The sequence below is a fragment of the Pelodiscus sinensis genome, chromosome 1 (assembly GCF_049634645.1).
Source record: "Pelodiscus sinensis isolate JC-2024 chromosome 1, ASM4963464v1, whole genome shotgun sequence".
NCBI lineage: Eukaryota > Metazoa > Chordata > Testudines > Trionychidae > Pelodiscus > Pelodiscus sinensis.
In genome coordinates this window covers 119315022-119332816 of record NC_134711.1, presented here as the reverse complement: position 1 = coordinate 119332816, position 17795 = coordinate 119315022, and the positions used below count along the sequence as shown (strand labels likewise).

Genomic DNA, 17795 nt, shown 5'->3' with positions numbered 1-17795 from the left:
AGGATGGATAGGAATGGTGTCCCTAGCTTGTGTTTGTCAGAGGCTGAAAATGGATGACAGGAGAGGGATCACATGAGGATTACATATTCTGTTCACTCCCTCTGGGGCATCTGGCATTTGCCACTGCTGGAAGACAGGATACTGGGCTAGATGGACCTTTGGTCTGACCAGGCTAGCCATTCTTATGTTCTTACGTAATATAAACAGATTATTAAAATAGGGGGCTCTCTTGAGAGATTTTACCATCCACTTCCAGCTACAAGTGTAACTGCCCATATGAAGTCAATAGTCTCCTAATTTTCTTTAAAATTGATTGCAGAATTTGGTGAAACAGACCCTGAGGTGACATTCAGGAAAAAAAGTCCTTTGGAAACAAATAAACAAAAAAAAAATGCAAAAACCTGATTGGAGCAAATGAAAAAAGATTTTATTAGAAATACAGTAAAGATAAAAGTCTTTTCAAATAAGAGACAGATTTTGCTATCAGAAGTTTTTTTTTTTTTTCTACACACAAGTGCCTAAATCTGGAAACAGTTATCTTAACAAATAGGATACATTTGAATGTGACACAAACTACCAAAATGAAATTATAAAGTTTATTTTCTGTTAAAATATCAAAGTACATTGCTAAATAAAACTGATTGGCCACCTCCTCAGACGATGGAGCTTTACCAGCACTGTACAGAATTACACCAGCTGAGAATCTGCTCGTGTAAGTCTGATAAAAATTCCTGCCCCCACACTATTAGTAACACATTAGGTAATTGAAACTGAATACGTTATTTTAAAAATTAATTCATATTTTACCATTTTTAACAAGTAGGCATGGGTAGTAGATTAGACAGTTTCACTCTCTGGTCTGTTTCAGTTGCTGGTTCATTTATGTTAATACAGTGCTCATGTGCTTGGATTCCCGGCACTAGAAGGGGGGGGAGGTGCTATTTACATTATTTAAAAAATATTTTCATAGAAATATTCTTAGAAACATTTCATTACGGCCAGTTCCTCAGATGGAGTACATTTATATTGCTTTGTTGAAGTCCAGGAAGGGAGTCTGAGGCATATCAGTTGAGGATTTGGCCCTTATACTGTCCTTGGGCCAACTACCAGGAGGCAGTAAGCATCTGCAACTCTCACTGAAGCCTCCTTAAGTTTTGTAACTCTTCTCCTTCCCCCCACCCAAACTCCCTAATCAATTGTAGATCAACAGCTAAATCTGGGGCAAAAAATACTTGGCATGGTCCTTTTAATATTGCCTTCTGCTGATTTTAACAAAGTGCCAAAAACACCTGGAGATCTTTCTATAGACATGCGTGACTCCAGTTTAAAGTCTACATGCGTTGCATGCACATCTTTAAGGGCTGACTTTGGCCCTCTGTCAGAATCATGGCACACTAGCGAGCATCATCAGTTACATGATCAGGAAGGAAGAGGTGGAAATGTCAAGTCTCTCTTTCCCTCAGTGGGCTACAGCTCCCAGTGAAATCTATAGGAGCTATGTGTATGCATGCCAGGCAAAACTGGATCCCACACTGTCAGGCTTCTTTAAGGGAAAACTAGCTACTGATCCCATTCTGGTTGTAGCCACCAGGAGCAGCTGGGCATGAAGAAAATATCTGATAGCGAGTTCTCTTAGTTGCAGTATTAGCAAGAGAGAAATCCTGTGCCGATGATCCCTAGTCTATTCACTTTGGAAAATTTCAGAGAGGGTTCTCTTTGCACAGTGAGTGAAGCTTGGTTGAAAACTGGCTTGCTAAAATATTCTACCTCCTATATAACCAGGGCCCTGGATGCTGCTGAGCTTTGGCTTAATCTGTGTCATTCTCTGTACATCTAGTAACTTGAGGTCAGCACAGTGCTTGTCATTCATAATATATCTGAGCGAAGGATGTGTGTGCATTCCAGTCACCCTCTGCCTATTATTCCCCCAGCTCACTCTCTGTTCCCATTTGTCTGCACATTAGCAACCCAACTTTCTAACATTTATGCAATGTGCTAACCTGGAGACAGTGCCAGGAATACAGGAGTGCAAATGAGCATTAACTGCTGTCAGCGGAGAATCTGGTTTTTGAAGCAGACAGTAATTTGGGAGTTTTGATGTAGCTCAAGCTCATACTCTATCCATAGCCAGTCACTTGAAGCACACTTTAATAGCTGTGCTCAAATGTAGACAGCTTCATGGAATATGGAAGCATTATGTTAACAAACGAAATATGTATTATGCATACCTCCTTAAAAACACAACCTGGAATACATTTAAATGCATTTTAACTGTTTCTTCAGACAAAAGGCATAACAATGGCACATACCAAAGCACTCCCCCAAGCAATACAAACCTTTGTTTTTCTTTACATTGGTATAGACCTAACTTTCAAACTACACATTTGACTTATACAAGTGGATAAAAAGGAGTGTTCACTGGAAACTGTAAGGGGGAGGGGGGAATAAAAATCACTAAGATAATAGTAGTATAGACTTGACACAAGAAAGCTTCAAAATTAATAATTCCAAGATAGCTTGCTATATGTACTATAGTTAAGGTAAGCCTATATTGGTAACAGATACATCTTTTTAAAAATTATCTCAGAAAATGTTAGCTAAATATACAGTTCTAGCCTGATAAAACTGTCAGAAATCTTTGATTAACAGAGTAAAAACTTGGGCTATTCTCATGCTTTATGGTACAGGAAGATGCAGGACCAGATTCTTGATTTCACTAGATTTATGCTGATTTACCCTAACTGGCAGTCTGGCCTACACATCTTATTTCGTGCTCTCTCGCTCTCCCTCTCTCTTTATATATAATATAAGTATTACAGGAAACCATAGCACACATATTGATAATAGTGTTCTGTCTCCTTAAGGAGGTTTTTCAACTTCATGCTTAAAGAGCACTTTATTGTTGTTCCTCAGTGTCTCCCTTGATTACCCCCTTACCCACACCCTTTACTAATATCTAAAAACATTTCCCAGACATAAGTATGTGTGGGTGTGTGGAGGGAGTGTAGGAAAATTTCTAAGGGATCTGACATCCCAGACTTAAATATAGAATATCTGCATAGTGGCTTCTAACACACAAATATAATGGTTTCTGATTTTAGAAGCCCCAAGGAAACATCATACAATTTAGCAGACACAGTAGGTGAAATAGTTAGTCCTAGTACTTAACTACAGTTTCCAGAGCTCTTCTGTAGCTCTATGTTTTAGGCAAAGCTCCAAGAAGCTGCCTACGCAGAGCTAGATGGAGCTGGCAAGGCGCAGATGGTGGTCACGTGAAGGCACAGTCAAAGAGTGGGCTTGCTTACAATGTCTGTATGTCTCGGCTGCTGTGTTCCTCAGCTGTCACGCAGAGCCAAATCGCAGCAGGTCCCCTTCCTCCCAAGTCTTGTTTCATTTAGTACAAGTGGAGGAGGAGGAGGATTGTGCAAATCTCAGTGTTTTATGGCTTATAAGAAACAGTCACTGCCTTGGCTCATTGTCAGTTTTAGAATGTGACATTTTCCTAAAAGTTATGCTATGCATCTTAGTTCCTTTTTCATTGCCCTTATTATAACTCCAATATTTGCATAACACAACAGCAAAATACTTCAAACCCAGAGCAAAGCTGATTTTTGTATATGTTATGCATGCAACATCCCTGTTTACGTGTGTTCCGGGGACTACTTGTATGACTAAGGGACCAAAAAACCAGTCCCCTGCCTTAGCTGAAAAAGTCCGACAGACTTTAATAGAAAATGAAGGTCTTAAGCCTGGCAATAGAATGCAGTGGTGAATTATAGCCCACCGATATAGTTCTAGAAGGTGGTCTGAAACAGTCAATGAAAGGTTCTCATTCTCCATGAAATTCTCATTTACACTAAGGCCCCATTAGCAATGTAAAGTGGCTATAAAGTGAGTGCAAATGTAATTTCTGCTCTCTAAGGCCCTTTTATATGTCCAGAACAATTGAAAGTGGAAATAGTGAAAATGGGAATTGGGTCTAAATTTTGACAGTAGATTATATAAACCCCTTTCTCAGTTCCTATGCAACCAGGTTGATTTAATCACTATTCAGTTCTAGTGGGCTTTTTCAGAGGATTCATTTCCAGGCCTGACTTTTTTTTCCCCCTTCTAATTTTTTGCAAGAACTTTAGGATCCAATCCTCATTCCATTAAAGTCCAGGTGAATTTTTGCTTTCCCTTTGCTTTCACTGGAGCAGGAGTGGGCACATTCTGAAAGCTCTAAGGGTACATCTACACAGCACTGTGACTTGAAATAAGATACACCATTTGAGCTATGCAAATTACATATCTTATTTCAATGCTATTTTGAATAGCTTATTTCATCATTTGGTGCTGTGTACACAGCGCCACATTTCTAAATGAAGTGCTATTCCAAAACATCCCTTATACCTCATAGAATGAGGTTTACAGGGACATCGGAATAGCGAGCCTGAAATAATGGGCTTGCTGTGAAAACACGGGATAGCTATTTCAGGATTTTTTGAGAGAGCAAAAATTAAAGCTCTTTATGTAAAGTCCTCAGAATGTCATGTCTGGAACAAAATGCATATTTTTTTTCAATACATGCATTGTATTTTCTGTCGCCACCCTCAGATCTTTCACAGCAAATGTGTGTTATGCCTCATCATTATGAAAGATTCAATAGTGCCGAAGGGTGACAACCTATTTAAATCACTGGATTGGTGGCTGGAACCCTCTATGCAATGCACCCCTTCCCCGCATGAGGGAGAAGACACTGGGTGCAAGATCTAACCGATGGCAATGAACAAAGAATGAAAAACAAGGGATTGGGTTAAAGGTCAAAGGATTAAAAGAGACAGATCTATAGAGTGAACATTTAGCCATAGCTGAAATACAGCACAGGCAGCAGCAGATCAAACTTCCCCAATCTGCCCTGCCCCTCAGCCTGTGCAGTAGGAGGGTTGGTCAGTCTCCCTGTCTATTCAGTCCTTGGCTTTGCCACCGATAGTGCTGGTGATACCAAAGGGTGCTGGCTTTAATGGCAGCCACCCACATTCTTTGAGCTATCCCCTTAAAACAGTTTAACAAAACCCTTTTCACAAATCTAAAATAATTCAGTTACATGCACCACCAACACGACTTCTTTGGCAAATAAAATCGCCTGGATGTTGGGTAAGACACCCATCTGGATAAAGGCATTTTTTGAACAAAATTTGTAAAAGGCTTATATTTCCCACCAGAAATTGCAAACATTTTCAAAAGTGCCCAAATGCACAAGACTGAGATTACTCAATGCCTAAGTCCTTTTTCAAAATGGGATTTTTATACACTTTGAAAATGTTACCCCACAGCTGGAGTGAAACAGCCCAAAGAGGGCGTTGTCTAGACTGCTGCAAGGCACCATCTTCTGGGTGTCCAGGGGTCCTCCATTTTGAGGGGTGATCCCTGCACTTTTTTCTGTCTTTGGCCGGTGGCTGGAAAGTAGAAAGGTTACTTCCACATGTCCCTCGCCGTTGGGAAGTTAAATATTCCATGGATCCACATACAATGGCTGTTCAGATATAAGGATCAAGCAACTCCCACTGACATCAATAAAATACTTTCCACTGACATCATGGAGAGATGCATTGGTCCCCAAAATGGCGGCAATGGACCCGAAATCAATCCTTTTAATTGAATTCCACTGTACCGGGCTTCTTTCCAAGGCTGTCATTACCTCAGTTTATTTGAAGGCCATTTCGGAGTCAGATTTGCTGCTTGGCTAGCATTAACTATGCAGGTAAATTGCTGCAGGTGCAAAACTGTACCCACAAGCACTTGTGCCTGCAGATCAGCAAGCCCAAAAAGGGAAACCAGGTTGAGGCTGGTCTCAAAATTTACACGTGGAGGAGGGGGGTAACTTTTTTTAATAAGTAGTTAAGGCCCTGATGCCCTGATGTCATTTAATAAGTAGTTACGGCCCTGATGTCATTTAGACACCTAGTGTACATCTCCACTGAATGGCTATTTTGGGAGAATGGAAGTATCCTGAAATAGCTACGCCACGTCTACATAAGCTGCCCATTATTTTGAAATATTTTTTGAAATACGGGTGCACTATTTCGACATCCCAGTAAACCTTGTTGCACGAGGGATAAGGGATGGTTCAAAATAGCACGTTATTTTGAATAATTGCTGTGCAGATGCGCCAAATTTCAAAATAAGCTATTTCGAAATAGTTTTGAAATAAGATATGCAATTCATGGAGCGCAAATTACATATCTCATTTTGAGTTTAGGGTGCTGTGTTTCAATAGATTTTACTGATTTCAATAGAAGGTAGGCACCTAAATACATTTTCAGGTCTCAGCCTATGTGACTTAGGAGCCTTAATCACATTTTCAAATGTGACATAAGCACAAGCACTTAAGCCTCATTGCAAGTCAAGGGGACTTAATACTACTATGTGCCTAAATCATTTTTTAAATTGGGACCAAAGCACATAAGTCACGTAAGCACTTTTGAAAATGCTATTTCTTATGTTTAATTGCTTTAACCTTAAGCGAGTTATTGTCCTTTCCCTTCCTACAGAAGCTGCTGTACAGTTTTGCTCGTATACAATGGCTATTTTATTTCACCCAAGAGATGGAGTCACTTCTGTTGGGATGAGGGAATCTCTAGATACACAGAACCAGACTCTTTACTGCCTTGTCCCTGATCCTTGCTGCAGCTGTACAAATAAATGTCTGCAAAGTACTACCAAAGCGGAAGTCTTTGTTCACTCACACAAGTTTTAGATTCACTTCACAGAGGTGCAAATGACTGTATGTCTGAGCACACCAGTGGAGAATCAGTCCCATAACCTGTAAAGCACTTTCGGATCCTAACCTTCAGGCTACAAACCACTGTTTAATTGCAGTTGGTGATGAATGATTATCTTCACCACTACTCATTAGGAAATCATTATCTCTTGTATTCATAGATTATATTCTTAGGATCCTGGCACAACCTTCTGGGGGCAGGGGCCTTTCTATATATGCAGTGATCTATCTCTCAAGGTTCTTGGCCCACATCCATCCCTGCTGCAACTCTATTGTTCTCCCAGCAAGAACACCAAGAAAGAATTTGGCCTGCTGCACTTTGAGGAAAATGAAACTGTTATTACAGTCTTGTTGATACAGGATTTCCAGAAGTGACTAGCTACTTGGGAGCTTCAGTTTTAGGTGTCCAACTTGAGAGATGTTACCTTTGTCTTATTTTCAAAGGGCATGTCTACACAGCACAGTAAAATTAAGCTACACAACTTCAGCTACGTCAATTGCGTAGCTGAAGTCGAAATAGCTTAACTCGGCTTTTGACGCTGTCTACTCAGCAGAAAGCCCTAAGGAGAACACTCTTCCTTCAACTTCCCTTGCTACTTGTGAAATGAGGGTAACAGGAGTTGGAGTAAGAAGTCCTCCAGCTTGACAGTATTTTGAAATAGTGGCTTGCTGTGTAGACATGCTCTTTGTTGTTTCAGAATAACTTCAGTTACTCCGAAATAATGCTGTTGTACAGCTATGGCCAAAGTGTACTGAGCACCACTCCTGGAAAAGTAGGCCCCTTTAGGGATCTCATCAGGGCCTCTTGAAAACCTTGACTAGAGTTGATACTGTTACCAGCAGGAGATTCTCATTTCTTGCTGGTCTTAGCCAGCATTTGAAAGGTGTCGCTTGCCCTCACTGCTCACACATGTACAGTAAATCCCAGTAATGTACAGTATCCAAGAGCACAACTCCCTAAGCATGACTAGAATCATTTCACTTCAACAGTCCAGATCCTCACCTGATGTAAATCAGTGTAACTCCACAGAGGTCAATGGAATAGATAGAGACACACCAACCAAGGATCTGGTCCATTGTTTGCTACTATTTATAGCTCAGCGGAGGATTCCCAATAAAGGATCAGAACTGCTTTTGTCCATGCCTATTAAAGATGCTCCTTGAGGAATATTTGTGCAGCCACATCTTTAGAATTTTTGTGATACATTTAGCTCTTCCCACCAGGGCCCTTGGCAACAGCGGCCATAGCATTTGCTCTTAGAAATGACTGGAAAATATAAATATAAAATGTGTGACTGTTTTCTTCTTTGTCAAAAATCGTTAAGCACTCATCTATTTGCAGTGTCTACAGTGGTAATAGCCTGACATTTCTTATTCATTCCCTACAAAATAAGCCAAAAAACACCCTTCCCCCGTTATACTTTCTGTTGCTGGATTTCAGTACCAGTTAATGAGTGTAACCGAACACCCACGAAAAAGACCTGGTATCTGTGTTTCCACATCACAAAGCATGCCAACAAACACACAATAGCTGTGATCAGATTAAGAACCATCTGCAGTAGCAGATACAGATTAAAAGTACCAGTGACATTAGAGCAGTCAGATACATCCTGGTAAACGAAGGTCCTACTGAGGGGATCTGAAGTGTCCAGTTTGCACTGGCAAGACTCGAGGACGGTATCACAGGTAAACTGTGTAATCTGGGAATAACGATGGGCAACAAAAGCCACTGCCAGAATGCAGACAATCAGACCCAGGGTGCTCAGGAGAAAGTACATCAGCTGAAATAAAGCAAAAAAGAAAAAAAACACACAATCTTTTCCAGATCCAAAGAGAACAGGGCATCCACAACCAAAGCATGCACACAGATTTTTCTAGTGAAAGCTTTTGTTTGAGGTACAGTTTATACATTTCATGCTCACATGTTGCAATAAACATGTAATTCTGGGTTGGTGAGGCCTGTAGGTGCTAAAAGCAGTTGCAAGTACCTCAGCCCTCCAAAGGCATATTTTATTTATTTCACACAAGGGTTGGAATCTAATTTTCAGAACAGACCTGTTAAAATGAATATCAAGGAGTGTAACTTTTTATAAGAAGAGTATATTTAATGGATATGGGTGCACTTTTGTGGTATTGTTTGTGCCACTTTGACTAGAGTTGTAATAGCTTGATTGGGTAGATTGGTATGGCTCTACTGAAGTCAATGGGGCCACAGCGATTTATACCAGCTGAGGTGCTAGCATCAAATATTTAATGTTAAGCTGTAGCACTTACAGAAGTGCTGTCATTATGTCATTGACATAAAGGATCTCTTAAAATTACAGGAACAAGTTTGTGCATGGATTTGCTCATGGCTGTGTTTTGCACATACAAAAAACTCAAGACTCCGGCAGGCATATTGGACAGTTAGATGTCTAATAGCCTGGATGTGGATTACAAGCATACTTTGCTTGAACTCATCTGAGGTTCCATGTGGAAAATAATGATCACTACAAATCAGGCAAACACATTTATAGGGATAAATTTATGCCTCACATTGAGGCCCCTTTGGAAACCTCTGTTATCCTGGGCCAGGAAGGTGAAGATTCCAAAGACACAGAAGGAAGTTAAGGCCCCATTACTTTCGAAGGCTGCCACTTGCATGAAATAAGAAAAATAGAGTACTTTTTTTAGTCCCAGAAGGATATTAATTATTTGGGGTCTGGTATGAAACCTGCACCATGTGGATGGAATTCTGACATCATTGTGAGATCATTCAGAGCCCGAGTCACTTCAGGTAGCAGAAGTGAAGCTTTTGATTATTATCAAGCTTGGAATTATCTGACATTTGAATTCTGGATTTGGCAATTTTTGTATCGCATTCACTTACCTTTTGTAAATATATATTAAAACATAACTCTGTGCATAGTGCCAATAGCATTTCTGGTTCTGCTCCGCAAATATGGAGACATTTAGGGTATGTCTACACTTGCACCCTATTTCGAGAAAGGGATGCAAATGAAGACATTCAAAATTGCAAATGAAGCCGGGATTTAAATAGCCCATGCTTCATTTGCATAATTGCATTATGGTACTATTTCGAAATAGCGCTATTTCGAAATAACAGACGCTGTTAAGATGCGGTAATTTTGAGAGAAAACCCTTCTCTCAAAATAACTGATAACTCTTATTCCTCATACAATGATGTTTATCAGTTATTTTGAGAGAAGGGTTTTCTCTCAAAATTACCGCATCTTAACAGCGTCTGTTATTTCGAAATAGCGTGATTTCGAAATAGCGCTATAACGTGATTATGCAAATGAAGCATGGGATATTTAAATCCCAGTTTCATTTGCAATTTCAAATGTCTTCATTTGCATCACTCTCTCAAAAGAGGGTGCAAGTGTAGACACACCCTTATTTCTCTTGGCCTCTTACCTATCTGCCAGCAAAATGATTTGATTGCGAATTTGTTATTTTAAATAAGGAGGCTTTTTTAAATCTCTGCACCACAAGCAAACTACCAATACATAAGCATTTTTTATGACCTTGAAGCTCCAGATATGTAATGTTTTTATAAAATCCACTCCATATTTGGCTTTGATTCGCACTGTAGGTCTATCTTCCCATACATCTGTCAGTGTGGGAAAAAATAATAGGGCTTATAGGTGACATCAAGTCAGTATATCCCTTCTGCTCCCCAAAATAACCAAATATAATTAAATCTTCCATTTAGAAGCCATAGCTTCTAATAAGTTTAATGACTCCTGAAGCTTTAAACTTAGGGACATTTTAAATGAAGGTTTTTATTAAATTTAATTACATTCCCCTTTTCATGGTAAAGGCCCACAGTAAAGGTATAGATTTGAAATGAGGGCAGCTTCTATTAAAAACTGCATGGTTAAGGGGTAGCTGCTAATTCAGAGCAGTCTCTAAACAAAGATGTGTGGTAATTTATGAGCAAGTGATAGTATTTCAAAAGATGACACAAACATTTATAAAGGGAAAAACATGCTGGCAACAGATAAATGCATTAATGTTGTTGTTCAATTTTTCTCTGTTAATCTGTAGCAACCTCACAGAACAGAAAGGACTGGAAAGTAGAACATGACCTCATTACATGAATTTTTACACCTGTATGTTCCACAGGTCTGCTTTTGAACTGATTGGCATGGTATGCAGATATAATCACCTACAGAAAGTGTAAAATGGCATCAAATCAATAATCTAGGGAGTTCATCCTGTATGCTCACGTGTATTTAATTAAAGTATTTAGTTTGGTGTACGGTATGCAAAATGATGCCATATATGAAGGAAATCTAAGGTTTCCTTTCAGATGCAAAACTACCCAGGCAGCCCCTGCAGCAATCAGCTGAGACTCACGGTCATATGGGAGCATTTAGCAATTGACAAATAGCTATTATCCTTACACTGTGTTTACAGAGGAATTTCCTCTGCCATCAGATGGAAATGAACACATTTCTAAATATCAAAGGTGAGTCAAAAGAAAATGCTGCCTGGGAAGGAGCACAAGGCAGTGAGTGCAGAGATCCCATCAGCAGACTAATCACATGGCAGACCCAGAGGCAACTCCAAAATTGCAAATAAAACTGCTTAGGGAGCTCTGCCAGGGGGCCACAATTTGTCCCTGCAGAAATGTTTTTCATGGCTTGAGACATGTGATTGTCATCAAAATAGAAAGAGAAAGCGAGGAATGGGGGAAGTAACAGATGATGATTAGGTACAGTGAATGGCAGGTCACATGCATCCTCCTTTGGGTTCATCATGTAGGAAAAGAAAAGATTGTAAAATATTTACTGATAAGAAAAATATATTTTTGTTACACATCAGGGAAATAAACAATTCAGGTAAGATGCCTTGTGTCCTGTATGGGAAAGTCTATAATATTAAGGATTAAATTAACCAGACTCCGCATAAAGTACTCTAAAACCTGTAGAATGAAAGAGAGGAACCTGTCTAAGAGTTAAATCAACTTGGACCTTAATCCCACGAAGAGAAATGGGGAGGAAAAAGCCACCCTTTTCACCAGGGTAAGTGCTATCTGGTGCAGGTGAGTGGATGTATCTCTGCCTTCTTTGCAAATCTTCCCCTTGATTTTATTCACTTTCCTTTTCCATTTAATTATTTCACTCATTATTCCACACAACATAACATGAAGAGCCTTAGAAAGAAAAGTAACCTGGAGAAATGCTGCTGCACTGGAAAAACAAAGTTTAGTGCACTTCACGTGATATTCATCCACACACAGGGTCAATGAACTCCACAAGTACCACTTTAGTGCTGTTTTAACAATTTAAATGGAACATTAGTGGTGCATTATCCTTGTCCTGCTCCTATGTATATGGAGGGATTTTATCCTTGGAACTGTAATACCTGACAAAACATGAAGTCAGGCTACATGCTTTAGATGAATTTACTATATATCCTTGCTATGTGGGTGGGCATCCTCCCCAAGCCTTCTAACTTGCATATGCACATGCCGTCAGCAGCTACTTTTCTGGTAAGGGGGTGAACTCGATCATAAATGCCAGAAAGAAATACAATAAAGTTCTATTTATCAGCACTTCTTTAATATGAAATTCTCTCATCCTCATAACTGTGATGTCTTCCCTTACCCAATAACCCCCTCGTTTTCAGAACCCTTGATTTCATTTATCCAAATGTCCTTGACATTCCCAAAACACTGCAGATAAAATGGGCTCTCACCCAAAAATAAAGTATCTATCACATCTTGATCTAGAATTCCCTTTTTATACAGACTGCAAATATGTATGCAGGGTATTAGCATACATCCTTCTAAGCATTTGTTTGATTTCTAGCCTACCAAACTAAGGGTTAAAATCTTGCAAATTTCAAAGTGCAATCTGGCTTCTTCTATGTGGGAATTATCCTGCACAGCAGTTTCTAATGTTTTTAATATGGAAAGGCAAAACAAAAATTACACTGTACCTTTATGGCAAACTGGCAACATGTCTTCTCCTCAGGCTGATATGAAACACAAAGCATAACCATCCCCACTAAGGCCACCACACAGACCTGCAAAGGAAGACATTTAAAGGGATAATGTCAAGATAAAGGTCTTTTTTTCCCCCAAACCAATGTCCTATCTGTATTGCCAGTACCTACATTTTAAAATGTGCTTTAATAGCCTAGCTGTAGTACGTACATGGCCCAATAGCACCTCACAATTTTACCACTTCCCTCAGTGGGTAGGGGGCTATTCACACGACACTCCTGTGATGTAGGGTAGAACTACTGTGTCCATTTTACAGATGGGACAGGAGGGACAGAGAGGTTAAGTGACTTAATTAAGGTCACAGAAGAAGTCTCTGAATAAACAGGTCTCACAAGTCCAAAGCTAGAACTCTAACCACTGGGAAATGCTGCTCCTTTAAAACGTAGCCCGTGGTTTTCAAAATTTGAAAGCTTAAAGTTAGCCTCCCTCAATCCATAATAAGGCCTCTAAATGAATGGCCTGACTGTCAGAGGTGTTGAGCACTCACCTCTCCGGCTAGAATCAATAGGAGCCGCTTAGCTCAGGATTTCTGAAAATCAGGACAATTATTTAGCTGGGTAAATATTTAGGGCCTAACTTCAGGCGCTAAGGTTTAGAAACCTGGTCCACAATGTATATTGCTCCATTTATGCTTCCTCTTTACATTTTGCACTTCATTCAGCTAAATTGTAAAATTTAATCCAACAGAACAATTGTAACCCAAAAAATGTGCCAGAGACTCCATTAAGCCTACTACGGGCTTGGAGGTTTCCTTGTAAAAATCAAAAGTAAGTGCTCTGATACTCGATGGATAGAAACTTTTGGGATGGAATTATGGGTAACCCTGTGTAGCTAGAAAAGAGAGCACACAGGAGCCAGGCAAAGTTCTGCCTTTACTACTTTCAAAATGTGATGTAGGCCAGATATGTGCCCAATGACAACTCCATAGCCATAACTGGGGTAGACAGGAGAGTTGGGACCTAGCTGTCACCATGATCCTTGTACCTCTGCTAAGAGCTAGCATGTACAGATGAGCTTGTTTCTGAAGCATCAGCTGCTAATTGCACTCGCTGATGTTCCATGAGCCATTATACCTTATTTGCCCTTAATAGGCAGAAAAACCTTCAGTTACTTGCTATGCTCCACTCCCTTTTCTAGAGCTCTTCCCAGGAGACAGATTATAATCTTTTGTTTAGGGGCTTGTCTGTGGACAGAAGTTGCTCCTATCTCATTTAAAATTGATTTTAAACTAATTTGATTAATTCATGTGGTCTTTCAGTGTCTCTAGCCACTAGGTCCTCTTTGGGCTCTTTGTCCTGGGACTACTATGACATGTACCCTTTGGCCAACACATTCCATATGACCCAATCATCTCAGTTGATACGCTCTCAGCTTTTCAGTGAGGGGGCCTATGTGAATCATGGCTAATACTGTTCATTGTTGCAGCCAATCAAGTCTTATCTTAGCCAAAGTCCATGCAAGTACTTATTTTTGCAGTGATAAGTTCTTTTCTCTACCTTGGGGGGCGGGGGGGGGGGGGGGAAATCAGCATTCAGAATAGACAAAGTGGCTAGGATAATTGTGATGTTACATACTTTGCTCGTTAGTGTACTTGGCATATTCTTACTACACAGAGAGTTCCCCCCATTTATACAAAACCATCTTCATCTGGCTTCTAACATCCACAACCACATCCCCATTGTGGCACAACGCTAACTGAGGTATTGAAATTGCTGCACAGACTCTATGGCTGTGTCCAGACTCCATGCCTCCGTCGACGGAGGCATGTAGATTAGCCAGCTCGGAAGAGGGAAATGAAGCCGCGATTAAAATAATCGCGGCTTCATTTAAATTTAAATGGCTGCCCCGATCTGCCGATCAGCTGTTTGTCGGCAGATCGGGAGAGTCTGGACGCGATGCCCCGACAAAGAAGCCTTTCTTCATCGACACAGGTAAGCCTCGTGAAACCAGGTTTACCTGTGTCGATGAAGAAAGGCTTCTTTGTCGGGGCATCGTGTCCAGACTCTCCCGATCTGCCGACAAACAGCTGATCGGCAGATCGGGGCAGCCATTTAAATTTAAATGAAGCCGCGATTATTTTAATCGCGGCTTCATTTCCCTCTTCCGAGCTGGCTAATCTACATGCCTCCGTCGACGGAGGCATGGAGTCTGGACACAGCCTAAATCATCTAGCTTTATTTGCTCCTTGTTGTCCCCTGGAAACACTGCATGTGTTCCATTCTTTGTCAGCTGATGCTGAAGCCATTGTCTTCTAATGCAGCCTTCCATAGTTCAAGCCCCCTTTATAGTTTGTATGCATCTTCATGGTACAAAAAGTCATTGGCAAAAAGCATGGTGCTGGGAACCTCTCCCAAGTCTTCTGCATCCAGGCGTCCATTAAAATCACAAATAGGAATGTGTTTAATGCAGTTCCTATCCCTACCCTGAATGACGTATTGTAAGCACAGCTGCTTCTCACTACTGTTGTGCTACCCTTGTATGTGTCCATGATTGTCTGACTGTATGTCTCTGGCAGTTTACATGACAGAAGGCATCACTATAGCAGTTCTCTAGAAAGTGTCCTAAACCTCCTTTAAACTCACAATACTAAGTGCAATTTTTGTTACATTTCTCCTGCCATAGTCAGACTGCAAATCTTGTGTCCATCATTGACAAACCCAAACTGGTTGTTGCTTACTTGACACTCTAGCTAGCAGCACTGCTCCTGATTTCGTCTCTCAGTTCTTTCCACCCATTTCAATCCTGCAACTCATTCACTTGATGGGTCAGTAATGATTACATTCTGGAACATCTCCTTTTATATTTGAAGATGGGAACCAATGTGCTCTTCTTCCACTCACTGGGCATTCTTTCAGGATGGAGAATTAAGCAAAACAAGTTCACCCTCACTTCCTCATGGCCTAATGCTTTAAGTGTCTCAATTGGGGTGCTGTCCGATCCCACTGCCTTCCCCTCTTTCTTCATAATTAGCACTGTCTGAGACTCCAATGCGGTGATACATTATATATTATATGTTCCCCCTCGATAGTTTCTACGGGTTCTGGTACTGGTCTTCCACCAACATTCTTTCATTTTCATCTCTGACCAACTTCACAGCTCCCAAGTCCTCTGTTTTTCTTCAACTAAACTTGGTAAATCTATATATTCCCTTTCCCCCTTTCTTCATTAGTAATTCTGCATATAAAGCTTTAAATCAGGGGTGGGGAACCTAAGGCTCAGGGGGCCAGATGTGACCCCTGGCTTGCCAGATCCAGCCCTCCTCCCCCAAGCATTGGGGAGCCTGTGCTGGTGCTCCAGCCCCCTGTCACCTTCCCACAGTGCTGGAGCACAGGAAATCTAGCCTAGGCCTCCAGGTTCTGGTGTGAGAGGGGAATCTGGGGAGTGGGCCACATTAGTGAGGGTTTGTTTTTCTTTTCGGCTTCCCCCTTGTGTGCAGCCTCCGACAGATTTTTCTGTGGGTCAGCGGCGCCCAACACAAAAAGGCCCCCCACCCCTGCTTTAAATGCCTGACCTTTAGCTTCTCCAGCCAGTGTTTTTGGCATTTTCTTTACCAGCTTGTATTTCTCAGAACCTTCTACCATCCTTATTTTCTGACTGTTTAAATCACTTCTCTTTTCCTGCCTCCTACACTTTATCCTACACACACTATCACAGCTCCCTGCCAAGAAGTTTCCTTTTTTCCATCTGGCCACAGGCAGCTTATGAACTTTCTGTGATATGTTTGGACATTTTTCCCTAAACCTCATCAGTCTGATTATGTCCAATCTCTGCAGAGTCTTGTCTTTATATCTCCAACTAACTTCTCTATCCGGGAGCTTCTGCCACTTTATTCTGTCTCCCATATCTCATCTTTTGTCCCCCACTGGCCTTTTGACTCAGAAGTCCAGTAGAAGCAAATCTATGTTACTCCTCAATCATTTTACAGGTTCCCATGTGTTTTAGATCTCTTCCACATGTCTGGAAGTAATTACTCCGGAACCTATTGAAATAGCTCTCCTACCTAGTCAAATGCTTCTCCTTCTTTATAAAGCATCTATGGGCAATAATCAGGGCATAGACTCTGGCTAATTCCAAGATTTTCTACCAACTTCATTTCTGGTTTCAAAGCTTGTTCTCTATGACAATCATAATAGCCCTCACTGTGTTCTCACATTGCTGCTGTGATGTGCTCTGATCATCAAGTATCTGGAATTCCTCAACTGCATGACTTGTGTATGTATCTGCATGTAACATTATTAATACTTCCGCTTGGATTATTCCATCTTGATCTTGATACTGAGCCATGATGCATTATGTTGTAACTCTCCTGATGTTCATGGATTTCAGCCCCTTTCTTTTTGTCCCTCATACACAAGCAATATGCACTCTCCTTCTTTTCAACACCCTACGTATTTCTCTATATTTGCCAGTCATTGTCCTCCCATTCAGGGGGAGTTCATTGGCTCGTTTCTTTGGCCATGTGCACCCAGAATTTGGTAACCCTTTCCCATTTTCCACAGCTGTCAGGCAAAGCAGTCATATATCACCTTTTCTCAGCCTTTTAGCTAAAATCAAGGGTTTAATGATAGTCAGCAATATTTCCAATTTGCCTTAATAGCATGAGAAAGAGAAGGGACTTTTAAACTTTTCAAAATGTGGACTACACCATCTTAGCCAACAGTGCATCTCTCTACCTGTTTGTGATTGCTTTTCAGCCCCATGGAAATGACAGTACCTGTAATTGCTTATGCAGGAGAGTAATAGGAAAGTATTTATGTACCGTCACTGTCTTTATTAGCAGTATTATTTATTTGCAGTAGCACTTACCACATGCTAAGCACTTTTCAGGCACTTACAAAGGACAGTCCTTGCTCAAGGCTCAGAATCTAGTGCAACAAAGTATTCTCTTTTTTCAATGGAATTATTACACTGTCTGCTTTTGCTCTTCAGGGTGGGCTCAGCAGTATGAGGCAATCAGCATTCCTCTGAGGTGATTAACGTCCTCATCTTCAATATGACTTCAGTGGGAGCACTTAG

The 17795-nt window shown here is 40.7% G+C and overlaps 1 protein-coding gene across 3 annotated transcripts in view; it reads right to left on the bottom strand.

The window, feature by feature from the left end:
• Positions 1-396: 396 nt before the first annotated feature.
• SSPN (sarcospan) overlaps positions 397-17795 on the bottom strand; it is an 80267-nt gene continuing 62868 nt past the window's right edge. For 2 of the 3 annotated variants that reach the window (XM_006127675.4, XM_075898837.1), the window contains 2 exons: positions 12713-12799; positions 398-8544 (listed from right to left, as the gene is read on the bottom strand). In XM_006127675.4, coding sequence (XP_006127737.2) covers positions 8179-8544; positions 12713-12799 — 453 coding nt within the window. In that variant the 3' untranslated portion in view covers positions 398-8178. Of the gene's footprint in view, positions 8545-12712; positions 12800-17795 lie in introns of all 3 variants that reach the window. The other variant, XM_075898818.1, reaches the window with a different exon arrangement.